At 47.8% G+C, this 18,815-nt stretch overlaps 5 protein-coding genes across 5 annotated transcripts; 2 read left to right on the top strand and 3 right to left on the bottom strand.

Annotated features, from left to right (window-relative positions):
- Positions 1 to 83: 83 nt before the first annotated feature.
- On the top strand, positions 84 to 1,828 carry TGAM01_v200787 (ATP-dependent RNA helicase DHH1; the record flags this gene model as incomplete). The annotated part of the gene is made up of 3 exons (XM_018809341.1): positions 84 to 127; positions 246 to 324; positions 407 to 1,828. 3 exons carry the CDS (start codon positions 84 to 86, stop codon positions 1,826 to 1,828), a joined length of 1,545 nt encoding a protein of 514 aa, XP_018657407.1.
- Positions 1,829 to 4,292: 2,464 nt separating this feature from the next.
- TGAM01_v200786 (hypothetical protein) lies at positions 4,293 to 7,232 on the bottom strand (the record flags this gene model as incomplete). Its single annotated transcript, XM_018809340.1, has 2 exons — positions 4,293 to 7,011; positions 7,087 to 7,232. 2 exons carry the CDS (start codon positions 7,230 to 7,232, stop codon positions 4,293 to 4,295), a joined length of 2,865 nt encoding a protein of 954 aa, XP_018657406.1.
- Positions 7,233 to 8,075: 843 nt separating this feature from the next.
- TGAM01_v200785 (hypothetical protein) lies at positions 8,076 to 9,800 on the bottom strand (the record flags this gene model as incomplete). The annotated part of the gene is made up of 4 exons (XM_018809339.1): positions 8,076 to 8,744; positions 8,797 to 9,084; positions 9,155 to 9,407; positions 9,466 to 9,800. 4 exons carry the CDS (start codon positions 9,798 to 9,800, stop codon positions 8,076 to 8,078), a joined length of 1,545 nt encoding a protein of 514 aa, XP_018657405.1.
- A 2,488-nt stretch (positions 9,801 to 12,288) lies between these two features.
- TGAM01_v200784 (hypothetical protein) lies at positions 12,289 to 12,435 on the top strand (the record flags this gene model as incomplete). Its single annotated transcript, XM_024548626.1, has 1 exon — positions 12,289 to 12,435. One exon carries the CDS (start codon positions 12,289 to 12,291, stop codon positions 12,433 to 12,435), a length of 147 nt encoding a protein of 48 aa, XP_024406637.1.
- A 2,614-nt stretch (positions 12,436 to 15,049) lies between these two features.
- On the bottom strand, positions 15,050 to 16,411 carry TGAM01_v200783 (hypothetical protein; the record flags this gene model as incomplete). The annotated part of the gene is made up of 1 exon (XM_018802098.1): positions 15,050 to 16,411. One exon carries the CDS (start codon positions 16,409 to 16,411, stop codon positions 15,050 to 15,052), a length of 1,362 nt encoding a protein of 453 aa, XP_018664923.1.
- Positions 16,412 to 18,815: the final 2,404 nt, after the last annotated feature.

Here is an 18,815-nt window from a genome sequence, read left to right as displayed (position 1 = left end):
TTGAACCGCCCGCTATCCGAACCGAAAAAAATTGAAAAAAAGACTTTATACCTCGAAAACTCGAGGTTCAGACTCCGCCAAGAATGGCCAGCCAGCTAGCAGATCAGTTGCAAAACACCCAGTTGAGGTTAGAATGGCTTTCCATTCCTTTTTTTTTTTTTTCAGAGAGCCAAAGAGTGTAGCTTCTCCTTGAGCAGGGAGGAGATTCATCCGTTCATCCATTGCTAACGGACTGCCACTATTAGTGATGGCACTTCCCCACGAAGTGACGACTGGAAACAAAACCTGAATATCCCCGCCAAGGATACCAGACTGCAAACAGAGGTTTGTTCTTCTCTTCTGCCTGATAGCCCACCATAGCTTGATTGATGGCTGATGATGAGTGCTGCTTGTTATCGGACAATAGGATGTCACAAGAACGAAAGGTCTCGAGTTTGAAAACTTCGCTTTAAAGCGAGATCTGCTCATGGGAATCTTTGAAGCTGGCTTTGAGAAGCCTTCTCCTATCCAAGAGGAAGCCATCCCCGTTGCATTAACTGGCCGTGACGTCCTAGCCCGAGCCAAAAATGGTACGGGAAAAACCGCCGCTTTTGTCATCCCCGCTCTGGAACGCATCAACACCAAAATCTCAAAAATCCAATGTCTTATCCTCGTCCCCACACGCGAGCTGGCCATGCAAACGTCTCAAGTCTGCAAGAATCTGGGCAAGCACATCGGTGTCAATGTCATGGTCACAACTGGTGGTACTGGTCTACGAGATGATATCATTCGCTTACAGGAGCCCGTTCATATTGTGGTCGGTACTCCTGGTCGAATCCTAGATCTCGCAGGAAAGAATGTCGCGGATCTCAGCGAGTGCCCCATGTTCATTATGGACGAGGCTGATAAGCTTCTCTCCATTGAGTTCACTCCCGTGATTGAGCAGCTGCTCCAATTCCATCCCAAGGACCGACAGGTCATGCTTTTCTCCGCCACTTTCCCCCTCTCGGTCAAGGACTTTTCCGACAAAAATATGACCAACCCCTACGAAATCAACCTCATGGACGAACTCACCCTGCGAGGCATTACTCAGTACTACGCCTTTGTCGAAGAGAAGCAAAAGGTTCACTGCTTGAACACACTCTTCTCAAAGCTGCAAATCAACCAATCCATCATCTTCTGCAACTCGACCAACCGAGTCGAGCTGCTTGCCAAAAAAATCACCGAACTCGGCTACTCGTGCTTCTACAGCCACGCCAGAATGCAACAGCATGCCCGAAACCGAGTCTTCCACGACTTTCGTAACGGCGTTTGTCGAAACTTGGTTTGCTCAGACCTTCTCACCCGAGGTATTGATATCCAGGCTGTAAACGTCGTCATCAACTTTGACTTCCCCAAGAACGCCGAAACTTATTTGCACCGTATTGGTCGATCTGGTCGTTTTGGTCACCTTGGTCTGGCCATCAATTTGATCAATTGGGACGACCGCTTTAACCTTTACAATATTGAGAGGGACCTTGGAACTGAGATTCTACCAATTCCCGCAAGCATCGATAAGAGCCTTTACGTCTACGAAAACCCCGAGTCCATCCCTCGCCCCATTTCGAACCTCCCTAAGAATGCGGTTCCTCAGCAGCAGGCACTTCTAGCTCCGGCGTCAGGCCAACCGGCTTACCACCAACAGCCCCAAGGAAACTGGCCGAGTCAAAATGGCCAACACAACGGCAATGCCCAATTTAATGGCGGACGTGGTCGAGGTGGACGTGGCCGCGGTTACCGTGGTCGAGGTGGTAGCAGCGGTGGCAATGGCAGAGGCCGTGGCCAGCCACCACGAGACCCTACATCCTAATCTATCTTGCCCCTTATTTTCTGAAGGAGGCGCAGGTGGATGTCTGATGATGATTTTCTTTTTACCTTTTCTTTCTTTTTACCTTCTTTTGATTTCAGCATCATTTTTCTGTAGGACTTGGGGCAGTTTTAATTGTTGGATTGTACATTATCCGCACGAGTATTGGCGCACGAGCGGAACGGCGAACCGGACTATATTGCGGATGAACTCTGATCAAGCCACATTCTTGGGGGTCCCTGGTTCAGCTTTTTCTTTACCTCATCTACAAAGCGCGCGAAACGAGCTTGAGAACAAAAAAAAGAAGGATGCTATACTAGTACTTCAACGATGAGCTCCTCGTTTATATCGTCTTCGGCTTTTCTTTTGTCTTTGAGCAGCGCTTTTTGTCGACTTCATACGTTCCGCTATCGGCTCTGGAAAATTCTCTTCTCTTTTTGTTCTTTGCATGGCTGATGGCGTTGACGAATGAATAAAAGATCGGACGAACTGGGGACCTAGGAATTAAGAAGAGAGAGCGAGATGGATACCATTTTTCAAGGAGAGGCGGTGGACAGAACTTGCTGCTATGGGCTGGCTGGCTAGTTAGACGCAAGGGGCGGAAGAAGCATGCATCACGGGCGTACCTGGTTTTTTCTCTCGGTATCTTGATGCTGGCTCCTTGCATTTCGGAGGAAAGCAGTTGGGATTCTCTGTTGAAAGTTGAAAGGATCGATCAGGTCAGGTACATCGACGAGGCGGCTATGATACCTTTTTGACGAATCATCACGTTGGACGAACGGAACCTTGATGACGAGATTTTGGAGGAAGTCAACCTTCTACACGTATTTTGAGGACCTTGTTGGAAGATGGGTGATAACTTTGGAAGGCTGGTTGGAAGGTCGAGTGTTTTGCATCTTGTCAGCTCACGCTTTGACGAGTTTTCACGTCCTTTCTCTGGTAATGAGTGCTTATGCACGACTTAGGACGATTATTGACAGGTTTGAGAACACTCGACAGGAAGATGAAAACCCGTGGATGAAATATTATTTAAAAAAAAAAAACAAAGAAAAAAAACTTTTTTGAGAGAGGAATTGTAGGGCTTGGCGTAAGGAATCTGATAACTTTCGGACTAACTGGAAACTTACACACAACTGGGGCCACATGGTCTCTCGATGGAGAAGAGTATTTGGCAGATAGTGAGTGGGATGTTCTTGACTAGGCTAGACAATTTCAATCATTTCTCTCTCATTTTATGCGGTGTATGTGAGTGGCGTAGATGTCTGCAGTTTCCGGCAAGTAATGTCCTAAGGCGCATACTGGAAAATGGCTGCAGAATTTGCTGGACGAAGGTGGGAAATGGCTGCAGAATTTGCTGGACGAAGGTGGGAATCTGAGAATTGAAAATAAAGGGAGTTGCCAGTCTGGAACAAAGACGCGTGTATTGCTGGTAATACAAGGGTAGCATTATATGCGTCTATGCTATTTATCTTTGAATGGGTAAGTGTGATATTTTAGCTCTGAGCATTACCTCACCATCTTTTTTGAACTGTCCAAGTATATCTATCTTACTTGTAAATGTCATTTCTTATCCTATGTGCCTGTGTTTACAAACAGTAAAAGGGAGTCGAGTGGAATGGGAAAAAAAAAGAAAGCACAAAGTCGCTAGCCATCTATCTTCTAAGAAAAAAGAAACAAACAATAAAAATCTCATTGCTTCTGGAATGCCCTATTCAGCCGCGCAGCTGCTGATCGTCTTTCTTGCTGGCTCGACTCGCACACGGCGCATATACCCAGGATTGTCTCGTCTACTTTCTTGGATACGTATCGTCCGCATGGGCTTCCGCGCTGGCAGAATATGATGTCTCCTGTGGCTTGTTCGGAGATTGCTCGGTCGCAGCATCTGCAGACGAGGGTGCCGATGAGTTTGAAGCACATATTTTTTTTTTTTTTTGCTGGGGTTTCTTGATTTTGCTTTGGTTGGAGAGGAATGGCTCGTTTGGTTTCGTTTTGGGTCGGAATTACTAGTAGGTGGGAATCTTTGAGAGATTTGATTTTGGAAAGAGATCTTGTTTGGATACATTGATGTGTGGAAGTCGAATCAGGATTTATTAAAGAGAAAAGGAGGAGAAAAAGATTAGCGGATATATATATATGAATGTATTCAGTTGTTATAAAAGAAAAGAATGATGAAGAGACATTATTGTGAAAGGGACTGCGTCGAATCACTGCTGTTCGTAGGCAGTAACTGAACACCCTACGTATATAATCAATGAGTATCTTCACGAAAAGTAGAGGCATTCTGGCTAGCAGTGAATATTCCGCTGAAAACTGGATCTAGAGTAATCATACATGTATGTCTTCTCCAATTTATTTAAGCCTTGAAAGCAGTTTGTACATATTATCCCGCTTTTCTTGGCTCTACCATTCAAAAGAAGAAAACAAAAGCAGCAGTAAACCCTGGCTAGGATTATCCCAGTTCCTCTCCTTATGCACCAGCAACGACCGCCAGATTATCGTAGATCGCTCTCTTGACTTCATACAGTGTGCTTCTCTTCCCTCCGAGAGGAAGGCCCACGCTCTCAACGTCGATACGACCTTCAGCCGTCTTACGTACTGCCACCGAGCCGTCCACCACAAGAGTACCCTCGCCGCGGAACTCGGCTGAGTGGCCTGCGCTTTGCATTGCACGGCGTAGATCAGCAAGTCGCAGGTCGCCAACGTGAAGAGACTGGGCGACCGAACGGGCAGCCGAGATGAGGTTTGCAGGAAGGACGTCCAGAGTGGGCATAGTAGCCGTGTCTGCTGCGTTGGTGAGTGCCACGGCTGTGGACTCGGTCTTTTGCCTCTTATTTGCTGCGTCTTCTTGCGTTTGGCCTTCTGCTTCTTGAGCCAGGGCTGAGGCAAGCAGCTGGCCTGTGATGGTGACGATGCCCAGGCCCCGAACATTCTGCCACTTAAGCTTCTTGACCAGAGGATCTGCCAGCTTTACGACCCAGGCGTTTGTATCCATGCTGGCGTCCACCCATGTGCCTATCTCAGGCGTGAACACATCGACGGAGCGGTCTCCATCAGACGCCAGCGCAGTCCGACAGTCTGTCGCCAGAGCCATGGTCTCTTCCTGAGTGCCTCCCACAAGAATCAGCTTCCTTGGCTGGATAAGGGGTATCAACATGTTGAGGCTTCGTTTGTCGTGCAATCCGCTAAAGTCTATAAATGCGATCCGCAAGTTGACTGCCACTGATTCTGTGCTGTATACTAATTTGCATGGTCCTGTAGGCTCCTCTGGCTCAGTGTCTTTAACAATGTCTAATTCGTCCGCGACAGCTCCATCTGCCAGGTCCATGGCCTCCGTATCGTCTGCTGTGGCTGTTCTGTTCGTGCTTGGCCGCTTGTTGGCACCAGCCACCTGTTTGACGACATCATCCCACTTGCGCTTTTTGCCAAGCTTCTCGTCTTCTGCAGCAATTTGAGCACCGTCCACTGCGTCGTCTTCCTTCTCTTCAGCTCTTAGATAATCTTCCGGGCGAATCAGTTCGCCAAAGTCATCGTGTCTCTTCCGTCTAATTGCCATGGGGAACGATCGCTCTCTACCCCTTTTACCTCGTGTATCAAAGTCGAACACCGTTTTCTTCTTGATTAGGATATTAATGCCCAGATCTTCGTCTTTGAGGACTACATTCTTGCGGCCGGCCTGACCCATTGTGGCAGAAACATTGAGTGCTTTACCCTGCTGTTCACCCTCTTCTTCAGAGTCGGATGATGATTCAGATGATGCATCGTCCACAACATCAGCAGATGCTTCCAGCGCACCTGCTCCACCGGCTTGCTGAGTTGCCTGCAACTGTCTCTGGGTAGCCAACCACTGTTGATAGATGGCAAGTTCGTCCCCTTCCAGAGGTTCGCGGCGAGCTTCACGAACCTCCAGCTCACGTCCACCGCTATAGATCGTCTCTAGGCTGTCTCCGCTGCCGGCATGCTCTGTAGAAATGCCATCTCTCCTCTCTTTCCACCATTCCCACATCGTTCTCGATATGGAGGGAGCATCGGTATTGGCCAATCCAGGCCGCTCCGTTAAAATGACTAGGTTGCGAGTGTCTTTTGCCAGGCCTTTGACCAGATCCTTGGAGAAGCCCCAGTCCATACTGACATCACTGGCTAGGATCACACGTCCCTGTCTTTCCCCATTTTCGATGCTCTGGCTTAAAAGCTTTGCGATCTGGGCTTTCCGTTCTAATAGGCGCAGGTACTTGAAATCGAATGGTGCTCCCTCTTTTTTCTCGCTACCCCCGTTGGTTTTCCTCTGGCCCTCTGCAAAAGCTTCGAATTCTTGGACAATGTTGTTGTCCATCCACTCCAGCATACTCCGCGCATATCTCATGGTACTAGACACATTTCGACCCGCTAGATATAGCTTTGAAAACTTGAGCACTCCATCTTTATTGGCCGCATCAGTCCTCCAAGCATTTTCCAGAAGATACGATATCTCCAAAACTCTGGCACTAGAATCTACAGGTATGAGAACTGTGCCACCTCGACTGACACAGGACTTGATCATATCAATCAGATGCTCGTCTCGCTTAGAACGACCGCCCGCCTGCGCATATCTATCAGCCCCGCGAGAACTGCAAATCAATGCGGTTGGCTTGCGTAGCTGCTCGATAACCTCGGCACCTCCACCCCCAGCACCTCCAAGCCACGCAGCTCCAGCAAATACATTTTCGCGGGCCTGGTTCCAATCCACAGCATATACGATGGATTCTAGTCCATGCTGAATGTGCCAGATTGTGCCACCAAGAGTATGCCCAGAGTTGTAGGCGGTAATTGTGAGTCCATTTAACGGAGGAGAGAAGGGCGAAGATAGAGGTTGATGGGGTTGCGAGTATTTAAGTGGCTGGATGAGGGAGAAGTATCGCGCAATCTCCTCGGGAGTGGGGGATTGGAGAAGGAGATTCTGCGCAGTGTTCACCGTTTGCGAATAAGCGTATGTCGTCTCCGAGAGCGAGCTTTGGCGAATCGTCGTGGCAGCTGCGGGCGTAGAAGAGTAGAGGTCTTGTGTGAGCGTTCGTCCCAGATCGATGACCGGCCGAGTCGCGTAGACGGGGATGCGTGTGAAGAGAGCGATGTTTTTGCAGCAATGGGCGTAGGCAGCAAGATGCGATGCCGTCGCATGGGTCAGGAGAATGAGAGAGAGAGTGGGCACTTGTCTAGAGGCTCAGGTTAGCTGTTTTGCTCTGTCTGCTCCAGCTCCCATTCATTAGCAATCCACCGTCAACACCTACTTCTCCAGCTCCTCGAGCTTCTCGCTGCTGAAAGACTCGTCCCATCCCAGATCGACCAGCACCTTGACCCCTCCATCAAGCTCTAGGAGGGACTGCGACGCGAGCGACTCCGAAAGAGCGCCCTGAAGCGGACAGAAGGTGAACATGATGGACCTCCCGTTGCGATCGCAATGATTCAGTCGAGTTGCTGCAGCATGATTCGTTGTATGGGGAGCAGGAGCGGTCGTAGATAGCTGAGGGCAATTGTTTGAGATGCTTCAGACGCTCAGTGTTGTATAGAAAATGTTGGCCAATCTGATAGCCGGATCGCGTCGACACACATTTGATGCGATTCGAGGAATTGCCGGTGACAGGGATATAGATAGCGGGGCGGAGATACTTTATCCCAGAGACTGGGAAACCTTCTCATTTAGGCAACGCAACTTGCTTCTCAGCTAAAATAGAGCAGAGGGGCGCATGTATCCAATCGATTTACATGCTATTCCATTATTAGTCACAACATGCTCGGCTGAGGAAAATGGAGAATAACTGAATGTCTATCTTGTTTAAGGACCTAACTCTTGTAAGAAACCGTAAACATTGCTCTGCAGATCAATAGGCATGGACTCGCAAATAAGTCACAGCTTTAGTAGGTCCATTTTAAGGCCCTACACAGATGGGCTTTTGGCCCAGGCTTTTTTATATTGGTTTCTGTAGATGGTATCAAGACTGCAGTATATAACAGTAGCAGGGCTTGATACAGTAGTAGCAGTAGTAGCAGTAGTAGCAGTAGTAGCAGTAGTAGCAGTAGTAGCAGTAGTAGCAGTAGTAGCAGCAGTAGAGCTGCTTTTTATCAAGATTCTTCTCTTATATGGTGCATGCACTACGTTCATGTGATACGGAAAATAGGGTCTTGGAAATTCGATGATAGTGAATTCTTCAACTAACGCTAATATATAGCTATTGATAGACGAACTAAAAAAAAATCAAGCTAAATGCGAACAGAGTGCCTACTCTTCGCCAAAATAGTGCACATATCCGTCCGCTTCATGTGTAGGGAGCTCTATTATCGCCGAAGTTGTCAAAGCAAACTCTTGGCCTTCTCTTATTTCAGGAAGACAAAGCATGGTTCGGGTGTACAACATCCGAGGGCTTTTGTGGTCTTTCGGAGGGTCGTCGAATTCAAGGACGGGGAACTCGGCCTCTCCTTTTCCACGCGCCTCATTAGTCACCCATAACTGGTGAACGTGTTCTGCCCACTCTGGCGAGGTGTCTTCTTCCATATCCATGGCTTCTTCAATACCCATGTAGGACATGCGAGATACTACAGTCACTCTGGCGTCTGGATTTCGCCCTTTTAGACGCGCCGCAAGATCTGCGCGCTCAGAGTCGGGTGAAAGCTGTCGCAACTTGTTGCACCGATTCTGGTCGAAATCATAGAGATAGAGGATTTGGAACTCTCCAAATGAGCGAGCGTTATGAAATCCGGAATATTGTTCTTCGTCATGTTCGTGTTCGAGGTCTTCTCGCGCTAGAAGCTTGTTCCCAGCTAGACTGGCGAGACTTTCATACAGCACACCTGGGAGTGTTCGTGCGCTAAACTTGTCCATGAAGACATGCCAGAGGTCCTTGAATAAATCTGGATCAATGAAATACCCGGGCGTTGGGAGCGACTCGGACTATTCGTTGTTCTAAGCTTCAGTTCATCAGAAGTTGGCCGTTTTTACTTACTGGAATTTCACCTGTGAGCAAACCCTTGTCTGCAACTGTGAAGCGACCACCACTATGATGAAAATGAACAACGATATCACTGCTAGCAGAACTTCCAGATATTGCTAGGGCGTCATTATCATTTGAAAACTCAAAATTCTGGCCATGTCGGAATAACCGCCCAACCTGCTTCTCCGAAGGATTGGTTGAGAATGATCTTAATAGAGCGTATGGCCTATCATGATCAGGATCAAGATGGCCACCCAGAGCGATGCACGAAGGCGTGACAAACGTAAAATTGCCACTGTGCTAAAGGAGTTTTAGTAAATCAGTATGCGGAGTGTGACGAACAGGCGGTTCGTTTTGTTGCTCAACTTACACACTGAGGTGCGCGCTCGTCTTGAGGTATAACCATCCTTGTAATGTCTCCTGATTCGAGATTCCAGATAGCTATCTGGCTCAATGTGCGGCAACCACTGATGCACCATTCTTTCTTTGGTTCATCATCCACGCAAAGGGCAACAGATGAGTCATTCACGACGAGTTGCCCGTCAATAGAGGCCACGTCTACTGTTGTTTCTCTCGTAGTGTTTCCATCCCAGTCGTGCGTGCGCAATAGCAGCTTCTTTTCGCTGAATATAAGTTTAGCAACATGACTTTTCAAAGATTCATGGCTTGGTAAGCATTTACTCTTTTCTAAACTCTGCGGTGACAAACCCCGCTCGGTGGCTCAATAGCCTTGACCTTGTGGCGTTGAACGGCAGCTTGACAATCTTTCTAAACTCGACGACGTCGTCGGCTTTGCCCAAGATGTCGTGAACGTCGGCCAAGAAAATAGAAGACGGGTGTTTAATGATCGTACCGTCTGCTTCTTCTTCGAATGTCAACAAGATTTGATCGTCCATGACGCTCCATTGCGCCCCATACGAGCAATAGTTTCTTGAAAACTCGGGAGGCGGGCGCAAGTTGAAGACGCGCTGGGGCCGGCCGCTAAGCCAGCTCATACGGACTGCCTCGTCTTCCATTGTGAAGAACTGCTTGTCTCGACGATGATTAAACCCGTATGCTGGCTGGCACGATGTGTAGTAAAAGGAAGTTATTTTCTGCTATTTTTTCGTCCTTTTCTGTTTAGTAAACTATCCACCTCTAGCATGGTTCTCGGTCATTACCAAAAGCGGAAACAAAGTCTATCCATCAGGCTCCTCAGACCACTGGTCTTAGGCCAAGGGACAGCATTCATCTGGCTGCCCAGAGATCTTCCACTTAATTACATGCTAAAGGAACCAATGCCTGAGTTGTCGACGCTGCAACCAGTGGGATCTCGCTGATACTTGGCCGCAGCCTGTGAGGAACTATGGCCCACTGTGGCGTGCCACAGCCCTGGAGTAAAGAGTTCTCTCTAGATCTTCTCATCAAAGATTGTTAGCCATGTTGCGCAAAGGAACATTGTGCGTAACGGCTACGTACCTATCTACGTCAAAACTTACAAGGTACAAAGCGCCACTGTAAGAAGCCCGTATCACATGCAAACCGAAAATGTAAGTAACCTTTTGCACGCACAAACTAGATTGGGTTCTCGATTTGTTAGCCCTTAGCAAATCCCCTCCCATCAAACGCATCTTGAATCGGAAAACCTGGAAGCAAATCACTTTCTATAACCAAAAAAAAAAAAGAAAGTACCAAAACGACGAACACCCCATGCTCAAGCGACGCAGCCAGCGCCTCATTGAGGCAAAGGCGTCCAAGAAGAAGAGACGCCCAAGTCCAGAAAATGCCATTCGCCAGACCATATTGGCGCTTCCAACCGAAATCCTACTGCAGATCATAAACAACCTGTCTCTACCATGGAAGTTTTCTTTGGCTTTGACCTGCAAATATTTTACGAAACTGACTCATAGAAGCACGCTCCCGCGTCTCGAAGGGGGGGCGCTGATAGAGTTTCTTTCAACGTTGCAAAAGGATATTCCCTGTGTGTGTTTTTGCTACTGTTGCTACAAGCTGCGTCTGTTTGATCCCAATCTTAGTTGGGCAAGCCAGGCACATTGGGCGACCCCCAATATTTTCCCTCATTTACACTAGTTGCCCCATTCATTCGGTGTCGATCACGTCTCCCTCCCAGAACACTTCTACCACTTGATGCGCAATTACAATATTTGCTTTATGGAAGCAAATTTGGTCATGCGTAGGCATTTTCATGGGTTCTCCCATGGTATCTCTCTCAAGAGTCTAGAACGATCTGAGTCATGTGAGAATATCCTTGAGTTAAACTGCATTAAGCTCCCCGGAGACGAAAGCGCATAGCACTCTTTCATCTGGAGAGGCATCCCCGATACTAAAGCTCAGCTTCCCGGAGACTATTTCGAAGCATTACAAATAAAGAAAAACACCTGGAGATTTTTCTTTCGATCTATTCCAAAAATCATCGATAACAAGCTCTATGTTGCCAGATTTTTTACAATAACCGGACCCCTAGTATCCGAAGAGCGCCTTAATAAAGTCATAGAAAGTATGTCAATACCAATCTGCCGCCATCTCACCTGCTCAGCCTTCCCATCTTGCTACTTTAGCCATGAGAGTCTTCCAAAGGGCTCGCACAATGGTCTAAGCATTCAGCAATCAGGGATTTGGCTTCAAGAAGATGGAAAAGAGATCGAATTTGATACGAAGCAGGATTCGTGTCTATTATGCAGCACAGAGTACCGCATTTCACTCGATCGAGGAATAAGCGATAACGAAACCAATTTAAATATCAGCATTTATCATTGTCTTGGATCATGCCTGTCTCCATATGATGACCTATGGGTGTCTTCCGCTGACCGCGCTCTAAGCATGCCAATACAAGTTAACACTCGCACTCTAAAATTAAAATTAGACCGTGGAAGTATCCTACAAAAATGGCACGAAGCAGCAAGAGTTGATGATGAAGTGGAAGTGGCTGAGAACATGGTATAAGAGCTGGCTTTCAGGTGACATACATGGCACATATAGCCGCGAGTGGTTGCCAGCTGGCAACAACGCCGCAACTGATCCCACCACAAACTGACAATGAAGTGAAAGGCCATTTTCGACGACCCAAATTCATGCCAAACACTATTTGGAGCAAGCTTCGGGGAGAGTCCGGCTTCCACTGGGAGGCAAAGGTTTTGGGCGGCAAGCTAGTCTGCTACGAAGACCCAAGCCTTGACATTCCATCGACTGTCGGTATACCGATCCAACTCACAGAAAAGTTTTGTTTGGGAAGATTGTTTTTCGTTTAGATGACGACAAATCAAGAGCCCAAGGCTAGAAAGCTAACACAATCCTACATCAAAGCTTTCTTGAATCAAGGTACGAACACCAAATGAATTAGATTTCTGGATCCCGCTCACATAATCTAGAATTTCATCCTTTGATCCACCAAGGAGCTCAAGCAAATTTTGTGCAGAGGCTTCTGCCAGTCACCAACCGTTATCTGACAAGGGAGTTCAAGGATACGGATGCCATGACTGATATGACCACCCTCAGAAGGTAACCATGGCGCACAATGCTTCTTGTCCGAAGGCTTTCGAGAAAGTTTGCCTCTTGGTCTCAAGACTCAGTTTAAGATGTTGGAGGAAACAGCAAGAGCTCACCATGAGAACTTCTGAGACAGCTGGAATCAAAGTCATGGTGTTACGATAGCTTATGACGAAGCTATCGATGAGCTTTTAGAGACAGGGTAGACTAAGCTAGGTAGTAGCTCAAGCATAAGCATGGATGAATATACGTTGTATCTGTTGGACAGTCAAAGATCTTGACCTATCCGATGTAGGCTTATTTCTTCAACCCCGACCTAATTTTTGCAAGTTTCGGCTTTTTAGCCATTGCACAGCGCGTCTAGTTAATTATAGAAAGAAAGAAGAGATAAAGAAGCAAGGAGATTGCAGGTATCTGCATGTAAATGGCTAGGAATACTGTAGCGTAAGAGTTATATAGACAATTAAGGCCAACCCGAACAACGAGCTCCCTCGGCTTAACTGGGACACGTGATTGGTCAACAATAACGTGATTGCCCGGTTAGCTCAATCGGTAGAGCGTGAGACTCTTAAGACACACGTTCTGTAATCTCAAGGTTGCGGGTTCGACCCCCGCATTGGGCTTTTCCTATACATCCCGAAACTGAGGGAGTTTAATTTTTTTTACATTTCCTTAAATCTTCTTTATTTTTTCTCATTATAAGATATCATGGTGTAACGTCTCTTTCCGTAGAATTGCTTCCTTCAAAGAAAGATCTTTGATCCTTTCTAATCTTCTCAAGCGAGTTGATTGTGGCGTGCCTCGTGTAGGAGCTTACTTGACTTAAGCTTTTTATGCTAAATCTACTTGCATAAGCCCTCCCCAGAGTTAAGCCACGGCGCCGCCAAACCTTCCGTGTCTGGAGAAAAGGTGTAAATTACAGTTAAAATAAAACAAGGAAGGGGGAGACTTTATACTAGAAACCTTCCCCACGGGTCTTTAATTAGAGTTAGCCTTTATCTTTCGAAATCTCTATTTTTTCGGAGCCAGGATCCGCTTTGCGCAATAGTAGTCAAATGCAGCCAAAAGCTACATGTAGCCTTTAATGCAAAAGGAGAGAGAACGCGAGAGCTCCAGAATGGCAATATGCTAAAGCATATATCACGCATATGTATGCAGTTTCTCAGGAAAGAGAAACTACATCTACCTATTCTAAAATAAGTAAAGTTAGTGATCTGATCCGCACATTTGCGCCAGAGGTCCTCAATTTGAAATTTGATATATCACGAAAGTCGCCGCGAAATGCAACCCAACAATAAAAAAGCCTCTTGTTTCACCATCATAAGCTTATCAAATTTACGAAGAGCTTACCTACTTGGTTGCTGTCTGTACTGCATAGTATCAAGCCACCACTCGCATGCATAAACTACAAGCAGTCATTTTCCCCCAGCGTTAGTATTAACCCACATAAACGCGGCCCGAAATGCGCTTCCCCCCTCAATCTCAATTTCCCTCTTCTTAATTCTCCGCAAACTATCGCATAGACTATTTAACCTATCTGTCTTCATGAATCCTCGTCCCCCCCGTGCAAATTAAAACACCCACCCCCCTCTCCCATTCCCTAACTTGTTAAAAACCCCCGTCCATTTTCTTCCCCCTCTCCCCGGCATTTCTTTGCCGCGAGCTCACACGGCTTTGGCCGAATACGGATGGTATCAAATAATCGCAAAATAGAAGATGACGCGGCCTTTATATTTTTCGATAACAAATAAAAAGTCCCCACAGATTATGCTACCGAAGTAGTATACCTGTTACCTGTTTGATTCCAACTCCATGGCTTTTTTTTTTTTTTTTTTTGGCTTATAAGTCGTATGCACTGTAATACTTATATGTCATTTACAACGACAATGACATGGGAGTGATGACTTAAACTTTTGTGCACTTTCTTTTTGCAGAAGTAGTGCTAACAATCATATTGCATAGAGACAAGAGGACAGCTATGTGTGAGAGAAAATCTTGTAATACTAGAATGGTGGCGCATACTGATGGAGACTAATGACGAGAGAAGCATGAAACAAAGGACCGAAATTTGTAAATATGACAAGACCCCGTATCAGTAACATGGCTTTCAAAGCCATGTATACGTGTGTGGAAAATTATTCCAAACTTGATACAACAACTGTAAATTAACTCTGAGCAGGGGCCAAAGATGAAAAGATGCATGAGGCAAAAGGCTGACTTCCTTCAACTACAATATGTGACTCATGTCTGTCGATTTGTCACGTCACTTCACGCAATCACAGCCACTTTAGATAGGGAAACTCAATCGAAATAGTAAAATAGCTCTCTTCGTAATCGGCTATCGTTATATACAGTACTCAAAAGGAACAAGACTCCTGAACTCATCCCAAGTGTTTCCATGTAAACTCAAAAGAACCTTCATCCACTCAGCGGGCCGAAAGAGATTTCCCCGCTGTGGCCATTTCCCAGTTTCCCGCCGGTCCAGAAATCCAGCCAAGCCAAAGTCTAGATAGACATATCGCTAGCTCCTCCTTAAAACGCCAGAACAATGCATCAGATATAAACAATAGAATCGTGACTCCCAAAGCCCTAGTATCTCTATACGAATGAAAAAGAAAGAAAATAAGTATAGAGACGAAAAGCAGTTATTTTTTTGGTGTTTTTTTTGTTGAATTCTTCATTGATAAAGAAATGTTGGGTTTTTCTTTGATGAAGAAAGAGGAAGAAAGGGGCAAGAGAGAAAAGAAAGAAAAATAGATTGGTTCAGATCCACATCAATCTAGATGCAGAACTTTCGATCAAGCATTCTCAGTGCTCGGGCATCTTCGCTCGCGCCACCCTTTTCTGCGAGAGCGACGTTGCCAGTTCTTGGGCTGCTATGGGCGCTGCCATTGGCACCAGATTCAGCATTTGGGGCCGGAGTAGGATGTAACAGAGCGGACAAGCTCGCCTTATTGCCGCCAGCACTGTGGGTCTCCAAGTGAGAGCTCTGGGGCGGACTGGCGCTCATTGTCCGGTTTGGAGGAGTGTGCAGACCGTTATGCTGAGGAGCTCCAGATCCGTTGGCAATCGGGCCCAGGGCCGGGAGAGGGCCCTGCGGCTTCTTGTCACCCAATGTCCGGGAGTCACCAATGGCAGCTTGGGCAGCGGCTTGCAGCGTTTGTTGGTGAGGAGAGTCGTGAATTCGCGGCGGGGTGGGTCCCTGTGAGTATGGCTGACTGTGGTACAAAGGCCCAGAGGGTGGCTTCGGGGGATTCTGCAGAGGAGGCAATGAAGTGCGCTCGTAACTGTGAGGTGGTGGCGGGACGTGTGCGTAGTGATGTGATGGCGGCGGAGCTGCCGTGATATAGCCATGGTGCGCTGGCGGAGGGGCTGGCGAGGCGTAAGGCGGAGGGAGGTGGTGGCCAGCAGGAGGATAAGGCGCGGGAGCGTAATGTCCGTAGGGAGGCGTAGCAACTGGCGATGGAGGCCACCCGTAGCCTGGCTGCGCATAATGGGGGGCGTAAGGCTGGTGTCCTGGGTGAGCGTGGTGATGCTGAGGAGCAATCATGTACGGCTGCTGCATTGGGGCTCTCGTAAGTGCCGGTGTCTGGTTTGTCTCGCCCATGCTCGACTCGGGATACATGCCCTTGACAGGTACAATCCCTCGCAGAGTCGGGTCGGTGGTCGGTTGCGGCAGTTCTGGCTGTCCAGGCTGCGGTCGGGAGTAGTAAGATATCAAGTGCAAATGCTGGCCAGTCGAGGTCGTAATGCTAAAAGACTGCTTCATAAGACCATCGGCCTTGTATCGGTATCCTTCAGGTTCGCCATCGTCGTGATCTTCGTCACTACCGCGACCAGATTCGGGAGTCTTGCCGTTGCCTCGTCTCCCTCCGCCGAAACCGCCACCTCGCTTGCCTTCCATTTCGCGGTACGTCAAAAAGCTGCCGGATACTCTGCTGGCGCTCCATGATTTGCCATCGGTCCAGCGCCTCATGCCAGCTTCTCGCTCATCCCATACAAAGACCGAGCCGGATCTGATGGACTGTCTTTCCTTTTCTGAGAGTCGTCGTTGCACGCGAGGTAGAAGACCTAGCCGGCAAGCCTCGAACAGCTTGATGGCATCAGCTGGAGTACGTACATATCCGTGGTATGTCTCCATCTTCTCCGAAGCTATTGAGTCCGTTTTGTACATGTGATAGACTGGTTGTCCGATTGAACGGACAATTCCTCCCCTGATGAGTAGTAACAAGAGGGCCGAATCACTCAGACGCACGAGTCTAGAGTGTTTTCTCTTAGGCCGGTTAAGTCTGTCAACTACTGCCAAGTGAAGACAGTAGATGCGTCACCGATAGAGTTGAGTTGTAGACTTGTTTGTTTGTCAATGGCACTACGAATATGGATGTCAGTTTATTACACCCGGGGACTTTGGTAGATGAAGGTTGTCATCAACAATGAAAGAATGCAAGTGTTAACAGGCCCCAAGGAAAAGGATCTGTGATGAGAGAGAACGGCCGATGCTGATCCACGGATTCAAGAGGGCTCGCCTGCATCATATGTGCTCCTTGGTTCAGAATGGGAGAGACTCGGCAGACCCGCTAAACAAAGTAGCACACTGAAGCGCAGAGCAGAGAAATAGCCAAGGCCTTGACTCGATCCAGTAAATTCCCCCATTCTGGCCCCTTCTTGTCTGATTTGACGGCGGTGCCGACGCAGCACTTGCCACGACAAAAGGATGGATGCGTTTGCGGTCACCATGGACGTCGTAACTGGCCATTGGCTGCTCCCGGCTCGTGCTGGTTACGCCGAGCACAGAACCGCATTCTCACACATTCCATGGGCCCTGAAATCGCAGACCGAGCTCTCCCGAATCCTCTTGTTGCTCTCTTTATTTTATCCTGCTCGTTGTTCCTTTCTCACCTTTCCCCTGTCATACAGCCCATTCAGGGCAAAGAGCCTGAGGCGGAAAGCACAAAGGGAGTACAGCCAATGCCTCAGTATGGGAACACTAGATCCATGCAGGCAGCCTCGGGAAACAAAACCACAAGTTTTGCCGTGGAGGCACGCGGATGTCGTCGCAAAAGAGGCCAGGAAAAGGCAGGAGCTGGAGGGACAAAGAAAAGATCGGAGGCTCACCTAGAACAATGGAGTGTGTGTATATATAGACGTAGGGATATATATATATATATATATATAAAGACGACGGAAGGGCCAACAAAGTGAGGTGGAAGAGTGAAAGAAGAAAGCGCCGTGAGATATAGTTGTTCTTTTGAAAGGAGCCGCGTCGTCTGCTACGCCTTTGTCGTCACGCAGTTCGGGGGAAACGGATGAGTCTGCACACGGAACAAGGTTAAAACTAGCAGCTACAAGCCTCAAAAGGTAAAAAAAGAGAAGAAGAGGACAAAAAAAGATGGAGGAGAGAGGGAGAATTAAGGTTGGGCCAGCCAGGCGTGCAGGGTGTGGTCATGGATGGATAAATCGGCTCGTAGATGCAGGGACGTTGTGGGGTACCAAGACTTGGGGGGGGGGCGTCTGGGGGGCGTGCAGGTAGCGGGCAGGTCTCAGGCCGCTGGGCTGGGAATCTTGGTGAGATTCGGCGCTTCTTTTGCCTGCTGCGCGGTATATTCTGGGAGCAGCTGGTGCTTTGGGTGGCTGTTTTGGCGATGCAGGAGCGCTGAGACTGGAGTGCCTATTAGCCACGCTGTAGAAAAGCTTGGACTGTCAAAGAAGCGAGAATTAGAGTGTGTTAAAGCCACTTGTACTCTATCTTGACGTGCAAGACTGGGCGCTGCGCAACAAAGACGTCTATATTTAAACATGCATGTTTCCCTTCTTTTACTCTCTCTAGTCCTTTGGCCTTGGATCAGTGAAAAGCAGAAGGCAGAAGGAGAAGGCCGAATATCGTCTGCTCGTCCTTGTTGGGATTCATCCATCCGCGGGCACCTGTACTCGTGTCCTTTTGCTTCATGTTGCATATCAGCGATATTCGCAAGCACCTCAAAGTACAAAGTACATACAACACAATCGTTGCACGCCACACAAAAAGACGCAACAAAATGCCCGTAGTAATCATCCATGGTACAATAGAAGAAAAAACGGCTTCTCACTTGCCGTGTTAGCCTCCAGGCTTGCGTGCCGAACGCCGTCTTGCCCTGTAGGCTCAATACGTGTGGCGGACGGATATCGGCTTCGTTCTCCAGTTCTTCTATCTCGCAACAGCTTCTTTGCCGGCCTGGACGAATCCTCCGGCTCATTCGCCCAGTTTCACAAGGTCTGGGAGAGGGGATACGTTATCAAGCCACTGACAAGGTACTTACTTACTTGCAAGACATAAGGAAAAGGCCGCGCGTGCTGTGTCTTTAAAAGAAGGATACTTTTTCGGGTCCCTAGTCATGGCGGAAGAGCGAGGCAAAAATACTACTTAGTAACAAAGCTTATTGCACAGAACAAAGAAAGGAAAAGGGAAAACGGGTAAAATCCAAGTAGAAAGGGCTGAAGAGAGATGGCATTGGCATCTTCAATCTCATCTCATCTCATCAATCTCATATCACACTCATACCGTGCCA

Source organism: Trichoderma gamsii, assembly GCF_001481775.2.
Source record: "Trichoderma gamsii strain T6085 chromosome Unknown Scaffold_2.2, whole genome shotgun sequence".
In the NCBI taxonomy this organism is placed as follows: domain Eukaryota; kingdom Fungi; phylum Ascomycota; class Sordariomycetes; order Hypocreales; family Hypocreaceae; genus Trichoderma; species Trichoderma gamsii.
Note: the sequence above shows the minus strand (reverse complement) of the source record. Positions and strands in the feature narration are given on the sequence as shown.